Source organism: Mycteria americana, chromosome 7 (genome assembly GCF_035582795.1).
Source record: "Mycteria americana isolate JAX WOST 10 ecotype Jacksonville Zoo and Gardens chromosome 7, USCA_MyAme_1.0, whole genome shotgun sequence".
Taxonomy (NCBI): Eukaryota; Metazoa; Chordata; class Aves; order Ciconiiformes; family Ciconiidae; genus Mycteria; species Mycteria americana.
Genome location: NC_134371.1, coordinates 49,622,059 through 49,647,203, shown reverse-complemented (window position 1 = coordinate 49,647,203; position 25,145 = coordinate 49,622,059). Strand labels below are relative to the sequence as shown.

Here is a 25,145-nt window from a genome sequence, read left to right as displayed (position 1 = left end):
AGCTGTGACGATAAGTAGTCTCTAGACTAAACAGGTGAGAAAAAGGTCCTTTAGGATGATGATTAGCTTTAGTTGGTGGGGTGTGACGCTCATCGGCAATTACCAGTGTGAGTCGCCCACTGGAGGCATTTGATACTGACTGCCTCTTCCTTGGCTGAACTGCAACAGAAGAGCTCTCACCACCAAAGGCAGTAATACTGAGGAGCAACTTCAACTGTATCACAATGCTGAAGAAGTAAAATGTTTGGTCTTAAAAGAGACAAGGCAGATCAATGGTTGCCACTGTTTTAGTCAACTTGTATGAAAATCATTTATTAAGATTCTCCTGAATGTTACATAGTACCTCAAACATGGGTGAGAAGGCGCTTGAAACTATTTGCTGCCCTTGTCTTAAGGATCCTGGTTGCCAAATGTGCGGAAAGGCCTGGGAGATGCAGACAGACGAGTACTGTCTAACCTCCACATCTGGAGGCTGGAAGGCAAAGCCGTAGCCGTCCTGCAGAGCACGGGAAAACTTCCCTGTATGCATTGCACTGCAATGTCCAGTGTACGCAAGAGGGTTGGTATTTCTACAGCACCACAAGAAACCCCAAGGAGTTCAGAGGTATGTTAGCATTTGGCAAAGCATAGATAGACTGAACAGCTACAGTTTTCAGCTGCTGAGCCACGGCAGGAAGGACTTTCCTCTGTTCCAGTGCTCAGTCCAAGTTAATTCACATATATTGCCCAGCCCCGGTGTCTGAAAGCATCCAGGTAGGCATGTCAAGGTAAAGCTTACAACTTGCAGTTCTTTTACAGAAAATGAACAATTGCATTTCCTTGTGGCACCTTTAGTTTGCTTAAACTAGAAGAGAAGAGTCTGTGTGCGTGTGTGTGTTTACTGTTAAGATTTGAGATTGTTTAGGGGTTTATTTATGCAGAGGTGGTACGTGCCCACTCGCTGAGCTGACCTCCAGCTTCACTGCTTAGCAGCAATGGGAAGCTCTGCTCCCACATCACAGAAAGTCACGATGGGCAGAGTCAGCCCTCCAAGAAAGAAGGAGGGATAAAAGTGGGGTCTCTGCTCCTGGGCAAGGCCAGCATGGACATTTGCACAAGACCCAGCAGACCAACCTGAGGAAGTTATTAAAAACTGATCTCCTGGAGAAGTATCTGGAGAGCTTACAGTTCCTCAGAAAAGAAAGGAAATGGCAACAGCAAAGATGAAGTGACCCAGATGGTCCATAAGCAGACTAATTATATGAAAGACTGCGAAGCAACTCTGAAGTTACCAATCCAGCTGCTGAGAGAGCTTGCCAGGTTGCCAGATGTTGCCAATGAAAACCTATCTTCCACAGTTCATCAAAGTGGAGCAGCCTGGTGAAGTGAAACCTTTGCCAATAAAATAAATATTTTATCTAAAAAAAATATTTTCTACTAGGAAACATGTTGAAAAATATAAAATTTTAACAGCATGCCCAACCCCATGTTACAGTAGATAAATAATGAAACATACATACAAATTATGTTGGCAGGACCTTCTTAACGATAGGAAAAGTCTATGCTTAACATTATATTTCTAAGGCTGCAGTCTTGGATTGTCCTGAACAAAGTGGTTTTATGAGGCACGGGGTTGATGGCACTCAGTTGGGGTTTGGATACTTTGCCTTGAATCTAGCAAGCACTTTTGCCACCTTGAGATAAAAGGCTTAAAGACAACAAAGCTGGAGGAGCCAAAGGTGACAGTAATACGTGCCGGAAGGCAGGGAGACTGCAGAAATGACAGCGAGCCACTCGGCGGCTGCCGAGTCACCTCTCCCAGAGGCCACACGGTGGAAAGCCCCGTGTCCTCCAAGGCACAACAAAAGAGGGGCAGCGATTCTAGACAGGTAACTTGCATTTTGCTCCTGCAAAATTTTATCAACTGAGCAAATGGGTGTCTGCAAAGAAGGCTTCCTCTAGTGATTGGTAAAGCATCCGAGCAAGGAGCAGCATACATGTACATTGGCTTCAACACTGGAGAAACAGGCAACCCATCAGATTCAGGCACAAAGGCTAGTTTTTATTTTGCTAAGAGATCAAATTAATATTTCATTTAAACCCAGGAAATTATGTATTTTAAAAATCCTGTGGAATTTTTCAAATGTGGCTATTAACGTTGCCAATCCAGTGCCTTGGAAATACTATATCTGTTCATCCTAGAGGCCAAAAACCAAACTGCCTGTGTAGTCTGTTAGCAAGGCAAAACATCTCTTTTTCCAATGAACATGTATGGGTGCATTGGGATTCGCACAAGCAGATTTGGCAGCTTTTTCAAGTATTTCTTGGACTGCAGAGCATACACTGAACATGGGGAGCTTTTTCTGTTCAGGAATATGATGTGAATAAGAATGTGCTACTGGAGGATGAGCTATGGCATTTCTATCATAATTTAATTTGTCAAATATAGTTTACAATATTTTATAATAGTAATCAATAGGACAACATGTCCAAAAACTGCGAGGGCTAGGGTTGCAGGATCTCACCCAGCATGTCTTTAATAATACATAATTCCTTAAATGTGCAACTAAATCACTGAAATATATGAGCTTAATTTGGAACCTTTTACACTTTGAAAATTCATATCCCTTTTTAATAACTGGCTACAGCGTTTGCAGAATAGACCAGATTTTTCTGATTTGTTTCCTTGGCTCTTGAATGCACTGAATGGGATGGATTCCCCAAGACGGATGTGAAAAACCTATAAAACCCAGGAATGTGTCCTTTGTGGCTCTCCCCCCTGCCTGTTTACACCTCGCCTTACCCCGATGACTTAAAGACAGTCCTGCAGGAGACCTAAATGTGGCCATTTCTCTGAGTTCCTGTAACACACAGATTTATTGCTGACTGTCAGAGTTAGAAAGTATTCACATTCATTTGGGAATGCATTTCCTGAAACTGTTAACAGACTTGACAGAACAAGAGTGCGGGAGAGGGTGGGTAGTGAGAAAGAAACCTGCATAATATAACCCGTTATTCCTTCTTCGGTAAACAAATTATAGTCTTGATTATAATCTTGATTCACAAAGAATGCCTTTACTCCTCCAAAGATTACTTTATAGCTACTTGGGAATACTGGATGTCCTGTGACTACTGAATATCCTAGGAAAAGCTCTGATTTTGCTGCTGTATTTATGACGTACATGTGCTTAGCTACTTAAATTAGGTCTCTTGGCATTGTCCTGTATTTAAAAGAAGCCACACTACCAGATGTGATTCCTTCAGGATAGTAAGGTAATCAGGTCTGATCATGCCACACCAAAAGACCTGCAGAAGCTGGCCAGTTCAGTCGCAGGTGACACACCGCCTCTCACCCTCAGGGTTCATGGTAGGTAGGCTACAAAATAAGAAGTACATGGCAACAGCCTGGGAGAAGACAGCTACAGTAAACACAGTAAACACACAGTTTCCTTGCATCTGCTTACTGAGAACCTAAAATGTTACCTGCAGATGATCTGATTTTGATGGGTTTTTTTATGCCCCCCTCAAGGGCATGCTGCCTGTCAGCCAGCTCCTTGGAAGAGGTACAAGCGGTACATGCAGAGACTCTCCAAACTTTGCCCCTAACATTCACAAAACAGCTTGTTCTTCCTGTGAGTCCTCTATAGCTCACGTAAGATAAGAAACTACCAGAAGACCAAGAGCCTTAAAGAAGTTTCAGGCAAATATTTTCTAAGCAGTATGACTATCTGTTCCTGTTTTCATCTGAGTGTGAAAAATCCACAACGATGAAGAGAAAAGTTAAAGTATGAAGAGAAAGCTCTTAGTGCAGACACCGGGCTTGAGCCTGCCAAGGGATCTCATCAAGCAAGCCCAAAGTGTCAGCAAAACAGTGTTGGTGGAGCGAGGATACTAAATGAAATGACACTTCAAAATGTTAGAGTGACACAGAATGTACATATGTGTGCACGTAAGTGTGTGTGTGTGCGTGTGGGGAAGGGATGCAAAAGGAAGACAAGTCAAAGGCAGACAAAGAGGTGCCAGAGAGGGGCAAAGAGCATGCTACTTTCTGCACTGTAGGCAATTAATGGAATAATGTACACATGAATTAACTCATTAATGATTCCTGGAGTGAATCTTAGAGATCATGAAACACCACCTGACAAGCCTCTACAAGAAAAATCTGTTTAGTAAATGAAAAAAACCCCCACAAACAAACCCAAGTTGCTTTCAACATTTATTCATAATTTGGTGCACAATTCATGAATCAAGAAACAAAAGTCAGGGTATATTTTTAACCAAAGCTTTTGCTGATCACAATATAGGGTATAAGAAATTGAATTGATAGATCGTTTATTATTATTATGAAACTAAAGGCTTTATGTTCTTAAGTGGAGTAAAGCAGACAGCAATACATTCATATTAGAAAGTTCCTACTGTGAATGAAAAAATGGATTAAAACTGAGATACTGTTTAGCAAGACAGACAAATCTAGATTTCTTTTTGGTTGTGAAACTATTATAACCATACATAACCAATAAGTATGAAGAATTGGCACTGGGGGAAATCATCTTGCCAGTTTGCCCTATGTGTCTGTGTTTGGCAAACGCAGTCTGCAGGGTGTGTAGTCCATTTGCACGTAATCAGATCTCTGACCTGTAACGTGTACATTCTGGAACATTAATTGGCACAATTAAAAAGTTATTTAGAGGATGAGCTTGGAGCAAAATATGTTGTCACATCTCAGAATCCTGAAATGCAACCTGGACTTCATAATAAGCTGGTTTAACCATTTTTAGAGAGATGTTACGATTGTTCGCTGGGGGGAAAAAGTAACGATCAAGCTACCCATGCAACACACAAATCTGAAGAGTCCAGCATGTGTCAGTGTTCAGCAAATTTATTCTATAAAGTGACTAGAGTGAGAAAGAATTAGAAAGGATTATAAAAATACACTACCATATGCTGTAGTAGTTGAAAGTGATTAATCCAGTTTTTAAATCCTATTTTAAACTCCCTTTCATTTCTTCCCATAGAAAAATAGAAGCCACATTGTTTTGTTTGAATGCTGTGTAGTTAATTACATCTTCTAAGAAACTCTTTTAAAACTAAATGTAATGTTTAATTACAAAATGCCTCCTTGAAAACAGTTAGCTTGTACATTGATTTGTAGTTCATTAAAAATGCTTTCTTAATTATATTTACAGCCAGAAAATACATAGAGATTAAAGAGTCTATAGAGAAATTTTGAAATTACAGCATGAATTGTAAGGAGAAAGTTACATGTCAAATAGCGGACAACTGACAGCCACGACTGACTAATTGCTGCCTTTCTGTAATTTCAAAACTTAATTGTTGTAAAAATAATAATTGGAAAGCCCAGTGTTCATTGTAACGGCTATCAATATTACATTTTTTATAAGAGTAGATTTTCAAGGACTAATTAGAAAGCAAATCAATTGCATCAAAGAAGTGTAAAGTTCACATTAGCTGTCGGACTGATCACCTCAACACACGGGGTTCACGGCTAAGGGCAGCCCGCGCTTTGGTTCGTAGGGTGTTGTCCTGGAAACCATGCGGATGCAGTCGATAACAGGGCAGACGCTGAGGCACAGCGTGCAGCCTGTACAGCTGTCAGTAACCGTGGGCAGGTGGGTTTGGGGATCAAACTGGATAGCCTGCGAATAGGAATAAACATTATTGATGTCGCTCACGGAAAAGGTCAAAATTGCTCCCATTTTAGTGTCTGCATTTCCTGTGCTACAGCACTTGGAGACATCTTGGTGTGCTTCTGCACTGCAGCTATAGCAACTGTTCGACTGGCAGGGAACAAAACAACCTCCCCTCCCGACACTTTAAAATTAGAAATATGGGCCAAATTATACCTCGGCGAAAGCTCACGGGTCACAAGGGCTGGTTACAAAAGGAGGAGTTTGGCCCACGATGTTTAAACTCCCAGAGCGGTATTTCTCCTTCACGTGAAGGAAATATTTCGTAAGACAGCAATTTGCCAGGGTTATTGGTTCAGAGGAGACACCAGACCATGCCTCTATGGCTTCAGCACAACACTGGCCACAATGCGTTCTTTTGACTTTTATCTTCAGCACAGCATAAACAATCTAATTTAATAAATAGTAGAGAAAAACACAGCATGCTGTGCCTTGTATGATTATTTTCCTTTGCAAATCTTCGAAAGGGATATCTGAGTTTTGGGCAGGCAGAGCTTGCTTTAGTTCTCACGTTTCCATGCAGTGAATCTTCATTACCAATTAGGGTGATAAGTGTATTTGAATGTGAAATAACAATTGCAGTCTCCATGAAATAAGCTCCTGGTATAATGGAAATGGCAATTAAAAGCAAAAAAAAAAAAAGCATCACACAATAGCAAAAGCTTCAATATCTAAGAAGCAAGTCTAGAAAAGTAAAAAAAACCCAACAAACAAAACAACCACTGAATATCTACTTTTAAGAGTTTTAGGAATAAAAAATCAGGCCTGAAAGCTGAACTCTCGCTTCTCTGCAAACAAGTGGTACCTTAGCAAATCTCCCTAACCACCATCAGCAACTGTGGGAGCCAGGGAGGAGATGGGAGGTACTAGGTGGTGCTGCAGGTTGGCTCCAAAGGCAGATTTGCGGCACTTGGGGTTTCACTACCAGGGAAGCACAGAAGTTGCTGTAGCAACCAGCACGGGCATGAAGTAGGTACTAACTGCCGTGAATGTACAAGTTTTAGTTTAGCTTGAGCACAAAGACAGCTTTGGTTTGTAAGTATTTAAGAAGGACTCCTTCCTCTCTCCCTAACAACAATGCACATCTTGAAAGGGAGTTCAAAGAGGGAGAGGAAGTCAGGACTACAGTGCTAACTTTAAATGAAGGAAAGCTTTTCTGTTGGAGTCATACAAGGTGATAGTTCTTTAGAGCAGTCTGGATATTTTTGAAACAAAGAGAAGCATAAAGCAGATGTTATTTTGAAGGGGGGGTGCTTTCTTTGCAATTAAGAATTTCTTTGCAATTCTTTGCAATTAATTTCTTTTCAATTTCCTTAATTAATTAAGGAAAAAACTGTTTTTGTGCTTAGAAAACCTCCTAGGGTTTTAAAGTTTGGTCCTTTGGTGCTGATTTTTTTTCCAGTGATAGAAAAGAAAGTTTTACTAAATATAAACACAGTCTTTTGCTCTCCAAGGGCTATATCCTCCCCTTCACTGGGAAATCTGATGGAAGGAGAAGAGGTGAAGATTGAAGTGTCAAGAAGAAATTTAGACAGTTAAAAGGCTACTGTAGTAATCTAATCTGGTATAAATGCAGCATTAATTTTCTCATATCCGTGGAGAAAAACATGTCTACCTTTGCTCTGACACACTTGTTTTAATTGCAGGAGTTGATTTTAAATGGGAAGACTTCTTTCTTTGACTGTATGTAGTTAAATTCATCAGACCTCCTATTGATTAGGCTGAATTAAGGATAAACAAAAGGTCATGGTGTTCAAAGGAAACTTGGTGCTCAGTTAAAATATTTGTTTCTGACAAACTATTCTCAGACTGGGATGAATAGAAAAATTCATGTAGAAATTATTGCTTACTGCATATTGGATTCCATGGAGGTTATGCTAGACCATATTTTGGTTTTCTAAAAGAACATGAGTCCCCCTGCACTGCCCTTTTTACTGCAGACCAGTCTATCAGCTCCAGTGGACATGGCAAGGAATGGCATGTAGAAATGCTGATACATTGCATACAACTTATGCTACCACATTGAGCAGAAATCAGAGAAATACTTTGCTGCAAACAGGAGCCCCAGCTCAAAATTGTGCTATTTTCTGGTCACAATGATTTCTGCAAACTTCAGCCTGCTGCTCTAAACCCTGGCAGCTCTCCTGGAGAAGGGATTTGTGCCTCAATCAAGATCAAAACAAAAATCCACCTGCCTGAAACCTGAATTAGTTCAAGTTCAGTTACACTGATGGAACAAGGACTAGGTTTCTTAAAAAGCATTTGGCAATAAGAACAGCTCTTGTCTCCCCACACCCCCTTGGTGGGAAGGGATGCATTCTTCCCTTTCTCCCTCATGTACTTGAAAACCATCAAATAACTACATTTACTGCCATCCGACTTGGGTCTCCTTCATTTTCTTCCTCTTAAACAGAATCCCACTTCCCACTTGCAGTTAGGGAGAGACTGGGAGAGTGACCTAGAGCGAGCCAGCGAGATGCAGTACACTCTGCATAGCCCTCCAGAAGAAGCCATTCTGGGTGGTGTTCTCACTGCCACGCTAACAGCTCAGGCAGGCCTTGCACGGCATAGCCTGGGAGCATGCTGGGGTTCAAATCCAATATTTTAGACATCTGTTTTTACCACCTGCTCATTAACAGAAGGTGGATTCTTTCTTCTCAGCAGCAGAAAGATAATTCATCGTGCCTTTCTGCTAATTACAGCTGTGCTCTTACCTGGTAGCCAGAATCATTACAGGTCATGTAACATTTGCCACAGTTGATACACATTTCCTCGTCAATCAGAGCCACAACTTGCTCTGTGTTGCAGAGCTCACCATATGTTCCAATATACTGCAGTGCTTTTCCAATTACATCCTAGGGGAAAAAAAAAGTTATTGACTCATTTAGAAGATACCTAAGCAGTTTCTATAGCTGGGCAGGAGCACTCTCTAGTACTTTAATACGGAAGATTTGGCCATGCATTGTGATGATGTTTAGGATTTTTCTTATAAATTTCGAAGTTGCTGACCTTCATACCTCCTGTAAAATATGAAGAATGCTGCATACAGGCGCATTTTGAATGTAGGCAGCACTCGAAGTACAGATTTGTATACAAACACGTTCTACAAATAGGTTACACGTTTAATACTTGACTTTGAATGTGCTATTGTTTTGCCATTATTGCGTGAAATTTCAAGGAACAAAATGCAGCACAAACCAGGAGTGACATGCTACAAACAGTCAGATCACCCTTGATCGTTTCTCATTAGCACAGATTTAAGAACTCACAGAAAGAAAACGGGTAAAATCAAATAAACTGACAGAGCGAACAATAACTGCTTTTCTCTCTTTAGTAAGATGCGCAAATGACATGATCAGTTTAGAGCAAATATTGTGTAGAAGTAAGCTGTGGGTCTAATCCTGCAAGTCTTGATTCAGTTCTGTTAACTCCACAGGGCGGAATTTGTGGCATCAACCTTACACATCTGTGCTGCAAAAGTAAAGGTGTATGGCAGGACAGCGTATGGGTACATACGCCGAGGAGAAGACATGCCCTCTAAAAGAAGTTGTTGAGGACATACCTGATGCAAACCATTTCCACTTTACATCAAGGGAAACTGCACAGTTCAGTGGCAGTTCAGCTTCAAAGTCAATGGTAGAGATGGGACAAGTTCCAGGTCCCTTGGACTACAGCTATCCCTCAGTTAAATTAGTTTAACTTGTGGAAGTATAGCACAGAAGATGAACGTGACTGCATTTTAAAAGACTCACTCTGTGGTACTGGATATTTTGTGAGTTTACTAAGCACACTTCTACAACAGTTCCCATGTTGCAAAACAAGCTTGATTTTATGGTGCAAGATTCCGCATTGTTAAGATAAAGTTGGTCTCAGTAAATGAAGGTTATGTGATGCAACAATACCTTTTACTTTTGCTTTAAAAAGGGGTAAAACTGTTAAGTATTAGAGAAATCTCATTGAGTGATAGGAGAGCAGAACTGGCTTCAAAGTCATTCTACTGTAATAAACCAAGAAGTCATTATGATTTTGATTATGGAATTTGATCCAAGTCAATTGAAAAATGCTCAAGATCAAGCCAAATACAAGACACAGACAAGTCTGCCCAGAATTATAAGCTTCAAAGTGTTTACCTTTGGTCTTGCATCGCCAAGAAACATGATAAGGATTTCTTTTTGTATTCTGTTTCTCAATATTTTTTGAAGAAGCAATACTTACCTTATTCCTATCAGTCAAAAAAATTATTCTGAAATTATTAGCAACAATTTAAAGTTTGCAGTAGTATGCTATATTTAACCTGTATAATTTACAATTGCATACAATGCTCTATATATTGTTTTCAATTCTCATTGCAGAAGAACTGGATTACAGTAACTTAAATTTTCATTGCCTATCTTATTTTGGGAAGCCTTACTTTCAAACAAACTAAGCATCCCTAATTATTCCTGTGCTACATCAGAGCAATAAGGTAATATAGCTTTATCAATGTTAGTTCTAAAGGAAAGCTCTGCTACGTGAATTAAATGCAAAAATGGCTCCAACTTTGTCTTCCTGAGTCTGCTGAGAACTTGCAACAACAGCTCTACTTTCTGAATGAATGACTCCTGTTCATCTCAGTGAAGTTTTAATTTTGAGGCCTACCTGGCCTTCAGCACTTAAATTACAATAGCATCTTTATGCAATGAGACAAATTTCTTTGTTCGCTGGATGCAGTGGTAGGATCTATGAAGTTGCTTTTAATGACTGTTGAGGTAGGAAATTCAACCATATCCTAAGCCCAGGAAGAAGGGCAGGGAAATCGTACTGTTTTCTTGTTCCAAAAACACTCAAATGTTTTCCGTCTGCCAAACCCCTAAGTTGCTGACATGTGAAATACCTTGGTTGCATTCATTCAATGCTAAAAGCCTTCCAGTTCTTCTCAGCAACATGTAGAGAACATTAATGCTCTTCCAACATAAAACAGCTATGGCACATTGCTGAAGGCACCATGATGAGTGTGGACAGATGACTGTAAGTGAGCAAGTTATCACAGCTTAATGAGTTAGCACTCATCAATAGAGCTGTGCAAGCTGATTATGTGCCTGGTCCAAATTCACTGCAAATTTGAAGTAAAGTCTGTTTGCTTAAACCACTGTAAAAGGTCAATTAACTACTATGAAAGTGTTTCAGCTATATACTTTTTACTTTGGTATTGTAAAGGACTAGACTTGGACACACAGCCCTTTACTGTGCTTCCACTGATGAGCTACAGTAGCTAACTGAATCAAACGTGATCCCTTAGGAACTGCTCACACCCCTGTATTTTCATTTCCGTGTCTTACTCAGAAGAGTTCATGGATTTACTGGGAATTGCTCAGCAGTTTTCAGGTTCCTACAGTTAGGTTTCTGTAGTCTTCTGTATCAGCTGAAAAATTGTAGTTGTAGAAGTCAGTTCCAGCTTGTTTCAAGTAGGCTTCTCGGTATTGTACCTGCTACAGGTTTCCAAATACATGTGTCTTTGTGTGATCTACTGCCCCCAGCAATACTAAGTATCCTATAAGCCGCTCCTTTGTGTATATAGCCCCCAAACATTCCACTGTATGCCACAAATGCACGTGTCATCTGCAAGTACTGGTCTGTGTACTGAAGAATTTGAAGAAATGATGTAAAACCTGTGCAACATACAATGAAGTAGCTTTCCACCGCCTGCTCATGTTGTAAAAGTATCAATGTGGGGAGATTCCTGATAGTGAAGGGCTTTTTAATCTAACAAAAGCAGACCTTTAAACAGCATAGGTAATTAACAGTTTTCTCAGGGAGGTTCTGGATTCACATTTGTATTCTTTAAATATAGTTTGGATGTTAACAAAACCCACAAATCTAAAGCAGGTTGCAGAGATGGGCTACTCAAATAATCATGGGATGGAGGGCCTTGCTTATGAAAGAAGACAAAAAGAGCCTAACAAGATGTTTAGCCTAGGAAGATGAAGGCAGAGCAGGAATATGATGTCTCTTTATATATACATCAGGGAGGGGAAAAGAGCTATTTAAGTTAAATGACAATGTTGGCACAAGAACACATGATTATAAGCTAGTCATGAATAAATTTAAAGCTGGAAATTAGAAACGGCTTTTTAAATGGGAAAGGAGTGAGGTGGTTAATGGCCTTCCAGAGAAGCAGCTGGAGGACAGGAGGGAGACAGTCCAAGGATTAGGATAGCATTAGATAGCTCAGGAAATGGTCGCTTAGAACAACATGATCAAAATAGATTTTTCCAGCTACAAACTTACAAAGGGAATAACAAAAACAATGCATATGGCATGGTGATTTCTGAATTTGTAACCAAGTCTCACTGCTCACAGCTCACAAAATACACTTTTGGGAACTTAGAATCCTACATAGGGAGGATGATGGCATTTTAGAGGTCTGAAAGTGATTTCAAAAGACTGTCTCAATGATTTATTGCTCATTTACACTCCTGGGTGTTGTGTCTTTTAATCACTTCTTTCTCTCAAGCAAAAAGTGTATCTTTATTCATTTGCAAAGTTTCAAGACTTTATTGACTAAAAAAGCAATGGTACTTAAAAGATGTTTTGCAGGTGCACTCTTTTACAGCATCTCAAGCTATCTCAGAGCTTCTTGCTTCCATCAAATCATAAACGTTTGGAACAAAATAAACAGTGCAGCAAGAAATAATCAGCTTTCACTGTTTAAAGTGCAGTTTCACTCCAAAAAGCAACTGTCTAAAATGGCACTATGGGATTCCACACTTGGTATATCTCAATGGCCTCCGGATCAAATTTGCACTGTTTACAGTATAATGGTTTTTTTGCCAACTGCCAGACCTGCAAACAGAAGCCAGGTTCTGAAAGTCAAGCTGTGTTCTTTCTGGCTTATGCATTACCAGAAGCAATAAAAAAAAATAAGCTGGAAGTTAAATTTTGTCCTAAGTTACACCTTTGCAATCTCAGGGACTTAGAGCACTCCTTTTGATTACTGCCGTGCTGTCCCACTCTTCTCAACAAAACTGCACTGAACAAACTGGGAGAGGAATTTAGTCCTGCAACTGGAACTGGCAGGGAATTCAGTTGCTATGGAGAGAATCAGAGCAGAATCCATTAGTTTTATGTTACTAATGAGTACAGAAAAAAAATTCATTTTGTCACTAAGCTAGACAAATGTGGTTTTGAGTATACACAAGGAGCAGATCTGTTCAGTAGGATATTATTTTTACAATGCTGTTTTTATTATTATAGCTGCATTTTTGATGTTAATATATCAAACATTTTATGGTGATTAGCTTTTCATTAGCCATCATATTAGTAAACCTATATTTGTAAATACAATTCATGGTTCAGGTATGGCTCCTTGTAGACCTGCCGTGTCCATCTTCATGCAGACCACACTGTAAAAGACCACACTGTAAAAGACCACACTGTGCTCTAGAGGTTATGAACATCACAGGCCTCTCATTAGATCATTAGAGAGCCATACACAGTGCAGGTACCGCATCTCATATAGCAAATTCAAAGGAAACACACACACTTGTCCTCTTATTGCACTTTCTGAGTCACCATAAAACACTTTGCATGTCACATTGTGTTCAGGAGAAAGGTGCACTGACTAGGAACTTTGTGCACTTGAAGCTGACAGCAACAGCAGGTAAGGAAAGCAGGGTAATCCTTAGATTACCAGAAGTAGAGGTCTGCCTGTTGTGAATAGCAGTCTGTCCTAAGGACAGGCCTCAATCTTAGTCTTCAGGCCTCCAAGGGATCATTGACCATGATACAAATGCTGAAGTTGATTCACCACCAAGTAATATAAAAAGCTCCCAACAAAGCACCTGACATTTATATAGCAAAGTTGGGTGTTTGATCCCAAGTACTCTATCTGTTCATTATTATTTATGGGGTGTTTGGGCAGTTCTCAGGATTCAATAGGTTGTGAAAGAACAAGGGGCTGTGCAGAAGTGCCCTCACTAGTATACAGAGAGCGCACGGGAAGGGGATGAAACGTTGCAAAGAAAGTAAGTGACTCTGTACTAGTGTTTATCTGCATTAGGGAGATCTGCCTTCCACCTGTTCTTTTTCAGTAATAAAGGTGAGGTACTGTCAGAGAGAGAGAGATGAAAAGAAGAAATGTTAGGAAAAAAATTATGGATTAAAGAAGAAAACTACACCAGAATCTGAGGGTACATGACCAAGGTCAATTTACAGTAAAGTGGCTAAGAAAAATATGTAATCTCATTAAAACTAACTTTACATTGAAAGATTACAGATGCTTTGCCAATAGTTAAAAAGGTTATTAAATGTGCTCTGGGATTTAGGGACCTCTAAGCCTTTTTTCAGTAAAGCAAGTAAAACAGTTGCAGTACTAGCTAAAGAGGGACTTACAAAATAACTCAAATGAACCTTTACTATGTAATTCAATATGGCTTCTGTAATGAAAATTATGCCTCGTGAATCCGTCACAATTCTTTATGAAGACTGTGAGGCAATAAATAAAAAAAACCCCAACTGGTAAATTTTATGTTTCAATAGGCCTCTGACACAGGCCTCTGACACAACAGACTTCTGAAATTAAGTAGCCGTGAAGTGGGATTGCAAGTTGGCTAGACAAAGAAAAAATAAAGAGCTGGAATACAATAATCAATGTTCAGAAAAGGCAAAATATTAATAGAGCAAAGTGTCTCAATTTTCTGGTTTAGATATGATGCTGTTTAATATGCTTGCATGTGTTTCAGGAAAAGATTTGAACCAGGATACTATAGAGTTGATAAAGCTTTTAGTTTAAACTAAATTAAAGAAAACCCAAGGAACTTCAAACGTATTTTATAAAACTAGATGAACAGGTACTATCACGGTGAAAAAATGCGGTTTGAGAAACAGCATATCAAAATAAGTAACTTTGGCTAGTCTTGCCAACAGATACATTCTAGATGAAAGAAAGCTGCAAGAGAAAACACAGTAGGAGACACCATGGACAGCTCACGAAAACCTGCTTGATGTGCTCTCCTGACAAGAGACAAGCAAACTAGCAAGATGCTAAGAGAGAAAATAGCACTGTAATTACTGTAATGCTGTTGTTATATTAATCAGCCATGATCTGGAATACAGTCAGTCCAGTTTTACCTACAGTAGCACAGTGCCCTTCCTCTTACGGGCTGCTAGCGCAATGGCAGCCTTGCAGAGGGATCTAGATAGACTGGAGCGCTGGGCAATGATTAATGGGATGAAATTTAACAAGTCCAAATGCCGGATTCTGCACCTAGGATGGAGTAACACTGGGCACAAGTATAAATTCGGAGAGGAGTGGCTGGAGAGCAGCCCTGCAGAAAGGGATTTGGGGGTGCTGGTCGACAGCAGGCTCAATATGAGTCAGCAGCGTGCCCTGGCAGCCAAGACGGCAAACCACATCCTGGGGTGCATCAAACACAGCATAACCAGCTGGTCAAAAGAGGTGATTATCAGACTGTATTCAGTGTTTGTGTGGCCTCACCTTGAGTACTGTGTGCAGTTCTGGGCCCCACAATTTAAGAAGGATGTTGAGGTACTCGAATGACTCCAGAGGAGGGCAACAAAGCTGGTGAAAGGGCTGGAAGGAATGTCCTTCAAGGAGCAGCTAGTGAGTCTGGGTTTGTCTGGTTTGGAGAAAAGGAGGCTGAGGGGTGACCTCATTGCTCTCTACAGCTTCCTGAGGAGGTGAAGTGGAGAAGGAGGTGCTGATCTCTTCTCCTTGGTATCCAGTGATAGGATGCGTGGGAATGGTTCAAAGCTGTGCCAGGGGAGGTTTAGACTGGATATTAGGAAACATTTCTTTACTGAGAGGGTGGTCAAACACTGGAACAGGCTTCCTAGAGAGGTGGTCGATGCCCCAAGCCTGTCAGTGTTTAAGAGGCATTTGGATGATGCCCTTAATAACATGCTTTAACTTTTGGTCAACCCTGAATTGATCAGGCAGTTGGACTAGATGATCGTTGTAGGTCCCTTCCAACTGAAATATTCTATTCTATGCTATGCTATGCTATTGCAGAACCACTTGAGGCAGTCCTTCTACAGTCAGAGCAGGGAGGGAAAGAGGAGGTTTGGACTCTAGGATTTCTCCGCATAACTGAAGACTAACTTAAGTTTGCTTAAACTGTCACACGTAATAAGAATATTCTCTAAGGAACTGTGATAAAGAAGGGATCATTATGGACTACTGCAGGAGAGATTACTGCTGTGATTCATGTTGGAGCAAATACTTGGGAGAAGCAGACAGAGAGTCCCATAAGTTATGGGAGAGACATGCATAGTTCTACCTGAAATATGCAACAGCTCCACATCTATGATGAAGATTACAATATGGTCTTTTCCAGGGAGGCAAGCACAAGCTAAAACTATTCATGTTGAACCACCCAGATACATGCCAGGAAAGATCCAAATGGTACACTGTTATGGCATAATAGCGCTGTGCCTAGATCAATGTACCTCACCTCTCAAGAGGATTTTAGAGATTAAACACAGCACTGGACTAAATGTGGCTAGATGCCTCCCAGGGTGCTGGCTTCCAGCTGGGTGCTTACGGCATCAGCATAAAAAGACTTGCATATATGTATGTGCAAAAGACCATGTAAACATTCTGTACACACAAGGGTGAAAAATAGTTCAAACACAAGGAATTTAAGCTTGAGGATCTCTGGATATTTTTCCAACAGGTGGAACAACATGTCATGACCTAGCTAAGCTGACAAACAGAGCTATGCCAGAGTGTTTAAACTACCAAACAGGGCAATCTCTACAGCAAGACTTTTAGAGTAAAAAAGGAAGAAATCAAATAAGTAGATAAATGGTGACCGAATATTATGGTATAGGCCCTGAAGGACAAAGAACTAAATTATTAGGAAAAAAACACAGGAATGTATAAGGAAAGAAATTAAAGTAATAAGAAGGTAACCTGAGGTAGGCAAATACATGTGTGGGAGCTGTACAAAAATGCAACTGAAAAGAGAAGATCCAGGGCACATAACCACATAATGCAGAAATTCTGATATTACAGACAAGTGAGAAAAGAAGAAACAACTCAGCTGAATATCAAAGTATGCAGTTTCAATTAATATTGAAAAATAGAGAAAATAAAGAGAAAAGCCATGGGAAAAGCCATCCAAAAATTAAATTAGATTTCGGATAATCACAGAGGGTTTTTAAAGCTATGAAAAAAGGCATTTTGGCAGCATGTGGAATTTAAACAAATGTTGGAATTTACATATCACCAACCCAACAGCCGATTAGACAGATGAGGGAGTTCTGGGCAGGCATCAGGAAATTTGCAGCAACCCTCCAAAAATACAGCCAGCCAAAGCAGGGGTCACAGATCTTTCAAGGACAGCTCCCTCAGGTCCGATCAGCTTTCAAGCATACCTCTTCACTGCTCCAGAGAACTAGAGGTAGGCTGGGACTAGCTATAGGAGCTGACCATTCCCACCCCCTGATATCCTAGTCTGAACTAAGAGAACATATTCTCTCCTCTGTCTAGAGGGTCAGCCAAGACAGAACTGCTTGGAGATGGTCTGGGATTTGTAATTCTAAATGCGAATACTTCTTGGACAGTTACAAATAAATCACTCAAGTCCGAGCTTCTCTGCCTCTCTCTGTGGAGAATTCCTGATCAGGGAAGGGTATCAGATAAGTCACCTTTTTTCATTAAGCTTCACTCAGCTTCCTTAATTAATATTCTGAATCTTCCTGGCAGATTTTCTCCACAATATAATAATAGATGGATCTATTAATAATAAACTTTATTAAAACCTCCCTTTGTAGTGGCATGTTCCCTACTTCAAGCAAAACCCAGGTATCTTCCTATGTCTTAGTGGGCATCTCTCATTGCTGTTTTTCTCATTATGGTTAAAACATTCCCTTCTAAAGAGATGGTGAGACTGAAAGACTGTCAAGAACCAGCTTTAGTGCCTCCTACCTTCTTCTAATTGCTTCAGTCTTTTTCAGTCTCGTTTAAATGAAAGTGTGAGAAAGACGCTAACCTGATTTCTCTTGACTGAGAAGCTCCTCACAGACACCACACAAAAGTATTCAATGTCTTTATAAACAAAAGTTTTTGTTTTGGGGAATTCATTTTCCCCTTCCCTGCAGTAGGGCCTCTTTTCTTCTTTTAAATCTATCTCCTACTACTTGGTTCTTTTTTGCTTTTGTACTTGGAGTTAGGCTTGATAAATTATTGACCTCAACTTTTTATTTATGTTTTTTTCAAGTCTTTATGTCTGTTTTTCCCTCTTGCTAAACTTTTGCCTTCATTCAGTTTATTTGCTTTTGGATGGAAATCAGTTTTTTGGTTTTCTGCTGTTTTCAGAAGCAAGCTATCTCATTGAAAATGCAGTTATTGGCTGCTGCTGCTTCTTTCTCTTTTTCCCTACATCAATACTCTCCCTGCAAAGAGAACAGAACCATAAAACCTCTGAGGTCAAGCAGGCTTTGAAAATGCTCATCATAGTGGGGAAAAAAAAGAGTAGATTACTGTTCTTTGGAACTTTTTGTATACATAAAGAAGGGAACCTCAGCACAAGAGAAGGGGAGCTATTTTCAATAGCGTGACATAAACCAAAATAAGCAGTCAAAAAAACTGAGAGAGGTCTACAGAAGTGGCAAACTATTTAACTTAAACAGGAAGATGACTCAAAATTTCTCCATGGCTGGTTTTGCAGTTCTACGAGTTATCTTGGAATATTGCATGTGTTGGTAAACTGCAAAATTCCCTTGGGAATTATGTGTTATTTTGAGCCACTGCTCATATTGTATTTTATGTTTGGCCTTATTTTTGCAAGAATTCTTACAGGTCTGATCATACAGAGAAGGCTACCTATCTCTAGATATCTGATATTCTCACATATATGAGGAAGACAGCCAATAAGCTCAACAGATATAATTTTCACACTGCTTTATAAAAGGGCCTACATGAGAATTGTGATTAAAAAAAAAAAAAAATTGTCTGCTTCTTTTTCCTATTCAGACATGAAGTTTAAGTAAGGTCTAAAGTGAACACCTAGAATAATTAGCTTCTGATGTTTCATTTTATTGACATTTATTGGCTACCTAAGGGAAGGGAAAAGCTCCAATGTATGGATTATGCAGTAGATGGGGTCACAGGTTTTATTTTCACCTTGACATTTACTCATTGTAGACGGTGGATCAGCTACTTAGACAAACATTCTCCAGCTTTAAAAGTTCAGTCTAAAAACCTATGACACAGCTTTCATATATACTGATCACCAACCTTTTCCATTGATCCTACATGAGAGATTGAGGTATTTAGCACATCGCAAGTAATCAAAAAGTATCATGCAAAACTGAGCTCATACTGTAGCATTCAAATGGAAAGAAATTGTTAACAGTTCTACCTCGTTCGTCAAGGCATTACCCATGCCTTGTTCTACAATTACCGTTCCATTGCCTGAATATCTTCATTTTGAAAAATGACATTAGGGAAATACCTATACATGTACATCACAAATAATTTCCCATCGATTTTGGTTAAAAGCTAGAAAGTCTGCATAAATAGTTGTCTTTGATGCCCTCTAACAAGCTTAAAAGCAGTAATAACCAACTCAAACTGCTAGAAATGACTGTGCATGTCAACTGCCTGATGGCTGATCATTTCTTATGTGTAAGCATGTATTTTTGTTACCTTGATTGCTGGAATGGGCTTCTTCGGAATGAAATGCTTTTTCTCAGGAAGCACAGCAGCCATGCTCTGTTCCTTCAGTTTAATCTTGTTCTCAGCTATTATCTTTTTGCGTTGTTCCAGGTAAGGCCCAAAACAGGGTAGTTTCTGAAACGAAAATCAGGAAACATGATTATGCTTAATGAGTGGGTGTGGCAAAAAGGTGAGTCCGATCCCAAGGGCGAGATCCTAAGTCCTTGCTGAGTACGACTTCCTTCTTATTCAGGAAGCTGAAATTCAAATCACTGAGACTGTACCAGCACAAGAAGTGAATAAAAATCAAATATGAACTTCAGGATCTGACTTGAAAATATACATTGAATATTAAAATATACCACAGCAGAAAAATAGCTGAATTGCAGGTCAGCATCCAACAGTCTTATATTTCCCCATTGCATACTTGCTTATATATAAAAATGTATCATGTTAAATAATTCAAATGTGTAATTTTATAGTATGTGGAAAGGTATCATACAACTATCAGTTTACTTAGAAGGGTTCCACTAGTGTTTAAGATTATTTGTATGGATATCTGAATATATCAATATATATTTTTAAAGCTTACAAACATGTATTTTGCATTCTGATAACAGAAGTCTGTCTTGACCTGTCAAAGTAAGGCTAACAAACACCAAATGAACTGAAACACATTCTAATCTCCTAATTTACTTCTGTGTCCCACGTGTAGTCTTTTCTGCAACATTTAATCCTTGAATCCAATTAAGCAAACTCTAGAGGAAGATTTCACTGAATTGCAAAACTCATGTCTCGCCCAAGAACGTGAAAGTACTGGTTCAGATTTCATAAACCACTCAGCTTCCTGAAAGAAAAAGTCCCTTTGTTTACCTAGAAGAGATATGGACAACTGTAGTGTGCCACAATCACAGATTTAGGTGAACAAAAAAATGGTAGAAAACATGGATTTTTGCTTGATGCAAAAGACCATGCCCTTCCTCCCCTGAAACTAGTTCCTTATTCTGCAAAAGTATTTTACCCACCTAACTAAACCCCGTTCAGAAGCTGCTGCAGCACTGCAGAAACTAGCAGGTAGTAATGGGATACATAGCCTCAGCAGTTGCTAGCATTAATTCACGCTAATAATACAACCTCAAAGAGCATATCGAACAAGATACAGTACTGCTGTGGTTATCAATTTTTTAAGAGGGAATTTCAATGTGAATTTTAAACCCCAAATTATTTAAAAATTTAGAAATTATTATTTTTTAAAATGAAGTAAATCCAGAAGAGGTTACCCTGCTCTTCTGCTAACCCTTAGGAGAAAAAGTCCTCAATGAGCTCTGTCAGTCACAATACCCAACCTTGGGACCTCAGGCTTCTTGTTATGACAAATAAAAGCTTTCTTGGCTGCTAGGTTTTTGGCACTCTAAGCATACAGCCAGAGGGTGAGGTCCTTGAAATGCTTCCCTGCTTCTGAGACTTGGTTTGTGTCCTCAACATATTTTTAACTTCAAGTCAGAACACGACTTCTGGTCTCATGGTGCTCTCCAGAGGAGGTGTCCTCCTGCAGGCTGGGACTGAGCCGTACTCTGGGACGAAGTCTCATTCTCGGCAAATGCAAGACTGGAACTGGGGGGGATGCTGCAGACCCCATCTGTCCCAAACCTAGACGTAGCCTGAGTTTGCCCACCAGCAAAGGGCTCTTGTTTTGTCTGTTCAATGGGAACTTTGTTCCTGAATGTCATGTTCAAGGGCTTCCTTACAGACATCAAACAAACTTTCCTTTCTGTGCAGTTGCCGTACATGATCTTGGAAAGGAAATGTTCTAGGATGTCTTAAAATAAGGCTTTAAATATTACTGCAAACAGCAGTAAGGTAGTGGCCTTACACACCAAAGTCAAATAAGACAGCAAAACCAGAGTTATTTAAACAGGAAAATGAGTAGAAGGAAGAATTTGTCTAATTTCAATCTAATCAATAGGCTCTAAAGCACACACATAGAGACTCAATTCTTTATATGACTTTTAGAAAGCCTAGGACTTAGCAAAAATCTAAAAAATATACATTTTGATAAAAAGTCTTCTTGTATGTCTGCTAGGCTGCATCAATTAGAAATACATTTTGGCTATGAATAAGTAGTAGCTGTGTCACTGAGAAACTATTTTCTCTCCATAATTTATGTGCTGATGCCAACAACTTTGGGCTTGAGAGGGCAGCAGACCTGATGACAAAGCGTTTTTGGACTCTTCCCTGTCTGGCCAGGAATTGAATTGCTGACTTTCAGAGTAGGTAGCAAAGCTAATTTTGCTGAGGTTTTAACTGAAGCAGTAGAGACAGGAGACAGTTGTTCATGGCTTAACTGATTGAAGATCATCTTTGGGAAGAATAGCCACATCTTTGCAGAATAAATCCTTCACTTTTCTGTTCTCTTAATGTATGCCCAATCTCCTAATTTCTACAGACAGTAATACTGAGTATATTGAAATGAAGTAGGTAATTTAAGGGAAAGTGTGGAAAAAGAATTCATTTTTGTGTCTAGGTGAAGAGTGAATTACAAAGGCAATTAATTAATTTTCTAAGTTGTGAGATGGAAGTATTTAGATTTTTACATATAACATAGCTGCGAGCTGGAATGTACAGCAGACATTTTCAAAAGTGTGCCATGCCATCAGTACCATAATTCAGATGTTTCGTAATGACATACATGCAGTTAAATTAACTATATAACCTGTATCTTTTAAAAATAAGTGAAATTATGATTAATCTAGAAAACTAACATCCAACCTTAGTCTTTGCTGTGCATTGCTGTTTTTCCATCAAGACATTGATTAAATGGAATTTAAAATAATTAAGGAAACACCTAGGTCTTAGTCCAGGCTTGGGCATACACAATGAGCTTCCACTGACTTAACAGAAGGTGACTGCGTGCCCATACAAATGGTCTGGTTATTTTGTGTTTTGAGTCTAGTAGTTCACAAGCAGCCAAGCCAAATTTCATCAAACACCACACTGAAAAGGAGCAATCCTTTCTATAACAATAAATAATACATGAAAATGTAGCCTCAGGAGTTTAGGAAGGACTTATTGATGGTTACCCTTATGAGTAATGCACAGATATAGGGAACGCTGATGAGACTGCTTATTGTTCAGAGCTGTGGTTTCAAACATTTTGGAGTCAAAGGCCATGTGAAATGACAAACAATATTTTAATGAAGTGAGTTACTGGATATAGAAAAAGTGGAAACATGTTGAAATAACTGCTGAAGACATGGATATTTAAGAGAGTTTAAAATTAAATCACCTCTAATCATTGTAGGGGATATCTTCTAAGCACATGGGGGATTTAATAGCACAATTCCCAATGAAAGCACAAGCACAGAACTTGGTGAGTTTAACTCTGTTTGCTTTTGAAATCTTTCTACAGCACGTTTTTTTTTTTTTTAATTTCCAGATATTCCAGTGTCACTAACACTGATATCTTTGTCATATCAACATCTGCCTAGAAAAAAACAATTAATATGAGTATGTGGATCATAGCAAGTGCTTAGAAGATTGCAACAAACAGAGTAATTAGATAATTCTTGTCTACTTATATATCTGTATCAGTGATGTCTATAGCTGCATTATTTGTATCCATCTGTCTCTCTATAGCCATAATTCAATGTGTTTCTATTGGAGGGATAACATCAAGAATGGTGCCAAAATAAATATATTAAGTGGTATTATTTCATTGTTTATAATTGCATTATCACAATACTGGAAGCTTGAAATATTGTGCTGGACTATTTTACAGAAAGAAAGGAAAAATCCAAATCCTCCCCCTCCCCAAGACTTCCAAAAGCTGCCTTTTAACTGATGAACTGTATAAATCTCCAGCAACATCGTGATTTTTGTTTCAGTAGTTTCTCCAGGGATTCATCATTGATGAATTTGTTCTCACCAGAAAAGCTAAATCCTACTCATTTAAAGATAACAGTATCTTCCACTAAAACTGTCTCTATCCAGGTATAAAAAAGCATTACCCTGCCAATAGAGAACTGACAACATAATGAATCAACAACGAAACCTTAAGCTGGGAGAGCTTTAAGGTGAATAAGTCTGTTTTGATTATAATTTATTAATGGATCAATCTAAAGGTAATTGAGCATATTATGAACTAAAAAAGGTGCTTGTTTCCTAATGGTAAAAAGTAGAGAGAATCCTCCAGTTCAGATTGCTGCAATTTTCATGGGCACACCAGCAAGTAGCCTAAGTGGTGGAACAGGCTAGTGAACAGGGCAGTGCAATATGCATCAGACGACCCAGACTTTATTTCTAACTTTGAAACTGATCTGCTCCTTATTCTGGGAAAGTCCATGTATGTGTCCACGATGTAGTCATGGGTTGTTTATTTGGGAGCTGTCTCCTACTAAGGGGCTGGATGCTATCTACTGTTAGAAGACCCAGATTTCAGCTGGCACAGCTAGGTCTCATCATAAACCAAAAATAAGCAACAGTCCCCTACAGTACTCCAGTGGATCTGAAGTATATCCTGCTGGTATATGCTGATGAGATGGGGCATCAAAAGGAACACTGGAAAATAGTAATTTTCATAAAAATGATTTTCAGGGAGCAGTGGGCACAAGGTAAAGGAATAACTTACATAAACAATTCTAGGGATCACTGGCTCATGGAAATTTGGGGTAGCAGTATCATTTAGCTATGAGGCAACATGTTTCAAAAATACTGTTTCCCTCGTGTGAAGAATTTCCCATATTGAATGTAATGTCATTGTCCAATTTCTTTTATACCTGAGCGTTGCCTCCAGTCTGAGGTATGAAAATGTATATCCATTCATTCTCTAAATTCCTCTTGTGCACTTTCAACATGTAAACAATTTTAAGTGACACAGTGATGTCCCTCATGAATCTGGAAATGGAACTGAAGCCAAATTGTCTTATTTCATGTACTTTACATTTTTCAAGTGTAGATGTTTCTGCTTGCACATAGCAAAACTAGATGAGAAGAAGAATGAAGACTGAAAAATGTCTGACAAACTGAACTGCTAAAAGAGAGTTCAAATTGCTGTACTGAAATATTCTATACTGGTTGCAGGAGAGATGCACTGAACAAAGGCCCACATACTCTGTAGCTATGGAAATGGATGGATAATTGTCACACTAAAGCTTTGCCATGTAGTGGCAAACACTAGTGTGTTCTGAAACACTAGTGTGTTTTAGAAATCAAACAAGAGGTGGCTTTTAATATTCCTTCTCTGTGGCTTGTTTTTCTGAATAGACCTTTCTCTGACATTACTTAACCAACAGCTCTCCCTCAGAGAAGGAGAGAAGAAAGGAGGAGAAAATACAAATTCTCTAAATGGTTGGAAAGGACAAAGGTGGTCAACTGCCTGCACAGAATCACAGAGTGGTTGAGGCCAGAAGGGACATCTTGAGACCATCCAGTCCAACCCTCTGCTCAGAGCAGAGTCAGCTATATCAGGTTTCACCAGTATGTCTATGAGGATGCTATAGGGATGGTGTTGAAAGCCTTGCTAAACAGCTACTGCTCTCCTCTCATCTACCAAGCCAGTCATCTCACTGTAGTAGGCTATCGAGCAGGTCAAACATCATTTTCCCCTTCCCTTTACCAGCGTGGTAAATCCATACTGAGTACTCCCTTCCTATGAAGAACAGTTGATCTGTAGTTGGTTTAGCTATCCTCCCCAAATACCACTCTCTTCTGTAAACATGCAGAAAAGCTGGGCTTCATCTCTTTGCTGCCTTGGAAGGACTACATCTGGGAAGGTTTCTTGTTGGCTTCAGAGAACTGGG

General features: G+C 39.4%; 1 protein-coding gene across 4 annotated transcripts in view; it reads right to left on the bottom strand.

Moving 5' to 3' along the window:
• Positions 1 to 4,182: 4,182 nt before the first annotated feature.
• Positions 4,183 to 25,145, bottom strand: part of DPYD (dihydropyrimidine dehydrogenase) — a 369,002-nt gene continuing 348,039 nt past the window's right edge. For all 4 annotated transcript variants that reach the window (XM_075508301.1, XM_075508302.1, XM_075508304.1 and 1 more), the window contains 3 exons: positions 19,339 to 19,482; positions 8,402 to 8,542; positions 4,183 to 5,636 (listed from right to left, as the gene is read on the bottom strand). In XM_075508301.1, the coding sequence (XP_075364416.1) occupies positions 5,466 to 5,636; positions 8,402 to 8,542; positions 19,339 to 19,482 (456 nt within the window). In that variant the 3' untranslated portion in view covers positions 4,183 to 5,465. The remainder of the gene's footprint in view (positions 5,637 to 8,401; positions 8,543 to 19,338; positions 19,483 to 25,145) is intronic.